The sequence below is a fragment of the Bradysia coprophila genome, unplaced genomic scaffold (assembly GCF_014529535.1).
Source record: "Bradysia coprophila strain Holo2 unplaced genomic scaffold, BU_Bcop_v1 contig_350, whole genome shotgun sequence".
Lineage (NCBI taxonomy): Eukaryota > Metazoa > Arthropoda > Insecta > Diptera > Sciaridae > Bradysia > Bradysia coprophila.
In genome coordinates this window covers 8,518,417-8,522,232 of record NW_023503608.1, presented here as the reverse complement: position 1 = coordinate 8,522,232, position 3,816 = coordinate 8,518,417, and the positions used below count along the sequence as shown (strand labels likewise).

The 3,816-nt window shown below is 38.8% G+C and overlaps 1 protein-coding gene across 1 annotated transcript; it reads left to right on the top strand.

Moving 5' to 3' along the window:
• The first annotated feature begins 1,276 nt into the window (after nt 1-1,276).
• LOC119080810 lies at nt 1,277-2,531 on the top strand. Its single transcript, XM_037189382.1, has 2 exons — nt 1,277-1,810; nt 1,993-2,531. The coding sequence occupies exons 1-2, from the start codon at nt 1,667-1,669 to the stop codon at nt 2,182-2,184; spliced, it is 336 nt and encodes a 111-aa protein (XP_037045277.1). The 5' UTR covers nt 1,277-1,666; the 3' UTR covers nt 2,185-2,531.
• The last annotated feature ends 1,285 nt before the right edge of the window (nt 2,532-3,816 follow it).

The window sequence follows — 3,816 nt, the reverse complement described above, 5'->3', positions numbered from 1 at the left end:
CTTCGATCAAATGAAGTAATAGTTTGAATAGTTTGAAGGCTTGCTGTCTGTGACAGATTAAAAACCATAAAATGTATACTAACCCAAAATGACCTTGACTTTGTTCCTACTAACTTAATTCCGAATGAATATCACATTAGAAGTAGTAGAGCTGCATCATAGACACCGACATACCAGTAATAGACTGTTATGATCAGAGCGAGAAAACCGAAGACTAGTTTTATAACTTGGCTTGGGGTACTTGTCAAAGTATTTGCTTCTCTTTCAACGTGGTACGTTGAGAGCGAGAGGGCAGAAGACCAGTTTATTTTAACTTGCCTTGGGGTACTTGTCAAAATATCTTCTTCTCTTTCATCATAACACTCTATATGACACCGCCTTTGATTGAAATTATTTCGAGGAAAAACAATCGTACCGATGCTAGCACAGCAAATGTTAACATCTCTCAAAATTCAATGTGTTTCTTCAGTGATTGTGTGGCAACAAATAGTTGAAGTGTGTTCGTCGAAGACACCATGGTATGACAGATTGCTTTGTTTTTGTTTTGTTTTGTTTTTGTCTAATTCTAACATTTTCGTTAAAACGCAGGCTGACATAAACAAGTTCAACGCGTGGAGCTCAAATTTAATAGACGAGTTCCACGGTATGGTACAGAAACATCATCTGTCATTGGACAATTTCTGCCGTGTCGGAACCATGCTGGAAGCTGCTGGGAAAATCTACGGATTCAGGGCTTCCGACAACATTCTGTCAAAATTCGTTCGTCATTAATCCCTAAATTCTTTCAGTCATGGATTCAACCGCAACGAGCGACTTGCCAGCTGATATCAGTGCTCAGTATATTCAACCGATTCGGCGAAGACGTCTGGCATGCGTAACCGTTGTCGGAAATGGAGATTCCATCAACGCACCATTACAAATGTTGGAAGAACTTAAGTGTCCGTTGGATCGTATGATTGGAACCGAAGAAATATCGGCGAGAAGTCTTTTTCAACAAGTTTTGTGTTCCGATCGCTACGCATGGACATTGCAATCAAATCACAAATTTTGGATGGATCGGAATGTGTTGAATGGATTGGATGGATTCAATGAGTTGGACGTAGCTAATGTGGACTTGTCAGTGCTGAATTGGATTCCCTCAATAGCCGATGTTGTCAGACCGAGGCTCTGCGGGTATCAATTGGCGAATACACCGCGCGACCATTTTCGGTAAGTCAATTGATGATGACAGTTGAAACGAAACGTTCTCTTAAGTGTTGCTGTCGGGTGGTTTCAGTTACTTCGAATCATTCACTATCGTCACATTAAACCGGCCGGATTTGCAAATCATCCACCAGCGTGTGGATCTGGATATAAATGTCCCACTCACCACCGCTACATTTAACCATCCGGATGTGGAACACAATAATCAGCCTGTGGATGTATGTGATGATCATGTGCCATTGAGCAATTTCGATCCAGCATCGCCGAACAATTTGGAGTTAACGATGCCTACGATTGGTGTTCCACTCTCCACTGCTACATTGAACCAGCCGGATCTGGAAGGCAACGATGTGGATATGGATTTACATTTCGATATAGATGTCAATCCGGCACCAGTGAACAATTCAGAGCAAACGATGCCCAAAATTGGTGTTACATTCAAGCTGATGATGTGGATGAAGGCATGGAAGTCGACATGGATCCAGTCGTTGTGACTCCAGCAAACATTTCAGTTGACACTGATGTCGAGATGTCTATTGAGGGGGCACCACCGAATTTGGATCACGTCTATGCTATTGTGCCACCGATGCCTCAAACACCGTTTCCGGTAAGTGCCAAAATAGTTTCTAATGTCTGACAAGTGTTTTTTGTACAGGAAATCTGATAAAGTCGTTGAAGTAGTAGATTCGCTATGAATCCGTTGATTATACTTGGATTAAAAAACGCTTTCCGTTAGTTACATTCGACTAGTCAACTGGGCTAATCAGTCTCATCCTTTCCTATAATGAGATCACACGACCGAGCGTCAACGTAAAAGCGATCACCAGACAATGCCTGGAAATAATCTGTGCACTGGAGGCAGCCGGTGGTGAGCCAACATTCGGAGAGGTGTATAGACAATTGGAAGCCGATGGTGAAACAAGAACGCCAGCTCTAGTATTTTCGTCCATTCTGGAGCTAGCCAGTAGCCAACCGAAATAATTTCCGACTGGAGAAAATCGGCGACACAAACGATTTCGTCATCAAGCGAATTTGAAAAATATTTTCGCGGTTTGTTGAATGTGTAGTGGAGAATTGTCCGTTTGGGCAGTTCTCTTTTTTGTAGTTTACATTTTTGGATTTTTTTTCGTGATTCAAAACGTTGAGCGTTGAGGGTAAATTCGTTTTTGTAGTTCAATTTATTGTTGAAGATTGTTGATAGTTGTTGTGCAATTTGTTGAATTAAGTTATTTATCGTATGCATGCTAGCCATCGTAAGCCATCTTAAAACCGTTATCGTTGTTATTATTGGTATAAACCGCCAAATAAATTCATTTTTTTTCGTTAAAATTCGTCGTTGTTTGCAACTCAATTTGCTGTACTGTATTGCGAGCTGTATCGGCGATTTCGGTAAATTGGTATGTACCACTCTAAAATGGTAAAGGGATTCAAAATATTTGTAAAAGGAGAAATTCATTGGTAGACCGAGAAAAAATAATCGCTCGATTTACCATTCACAAAACCATCAATCGTGAATAAAATGTCACGACTCGTGTGAATTACGGCCCTCGCTCGTAAAATTTTTACAATATTCATTTAATTCCATGTATTAAAAAAAATCTTCAAAAATTAGTTGAGATAATTCATCTTATATTCCCTGCAAAAATTTACTTTTTTATTAAAATTTCTTACACTTTTTAATCAAAGTGTGCTAATTTGATAACAGGCATTTTGCTGGCGTAAGATGTGGTTGTAAAGGGGAGTAAAAAACTACCTACTTGATAAATGACAAACAACTTGATTGTCAACTATCAAATTTGATAGTCAACTATCAAGTTGTTAGTCAACTATCAAGTTGTTAGTCAACTATCAAATTGTTAGCAACTATCAAATTTGATAGTCAACTATCAAGTTGTTAGTCAACTATCAAATTTGATAGTCAACTATCAAGTTGTTAGTCAACTATCAAATTTGATAGTCAATTATCAAATTTGATAGTCAACTATCAAATTTGATAGTCAACTATCAAGTTGTTAGTGAACTATCAAATTTGATAGTCAACTATCAAGTTGTTAGTCAACTATCAAATTTGATAGTCAACTATCAAGTTGTTAGGAAGAGATGTTTACAAGTTAAAAGATGGGCATCGAATGATGACATTATTCTTCCTACTAGTTTCATGCACGTCGAAAACAAACTTATATGATTTACCAACACTACCAAACAAAATCAAATTTCATCAAAGTAATCTTTTTAGCCCCGTACGAAGTACGAAGGGGCTAATAGGATTACGATGCCGCGTGTAATTGATGGAATTCGAAGCAGACGGTAAGGGCAAAGTGTTTGCCTATGTTCATAGATAACGAATCCGCAATAAAAATTTTGTCCGTCCGTCCGTCTGTCCGTCCGTCTGTCACGTCGATATCTTGAGTAAATCAAATCCGATTTCAAAATTTTTTTTCCCTGAAATATAGTCGAAATAGTGAGGCTAAGTTCGAAGATGGGCAATTTTGGGTCGACCCCTCCCGAGCTGTGGCCCCATAACTGATTTAACGTTTTCCGAAGATATCTGCGGCCATTCAAATGCTAAACATGTAAGTGATACGTCAAATAAAAGGTATTTACAATACCGAT

What these genes read in the sequence shown, in the direction of transcription:
- LOC119080810 (XM_037189382.1), top strand. Translation starts at nt 1,667, where the DNA reads ATGGAAGTCGACATGGATCCAGTCGTTGTGACTCCAGCAAACATTTCA. An exon ending in TGCCTCAAACACCGTTTCCG is followed by an intron (nt 1,811 to 1,992) that starts GTAAGTGCCAAA and finishes TCCTATAATGAG; the next exon opens with ATCACACGACCGAGCGTCAA.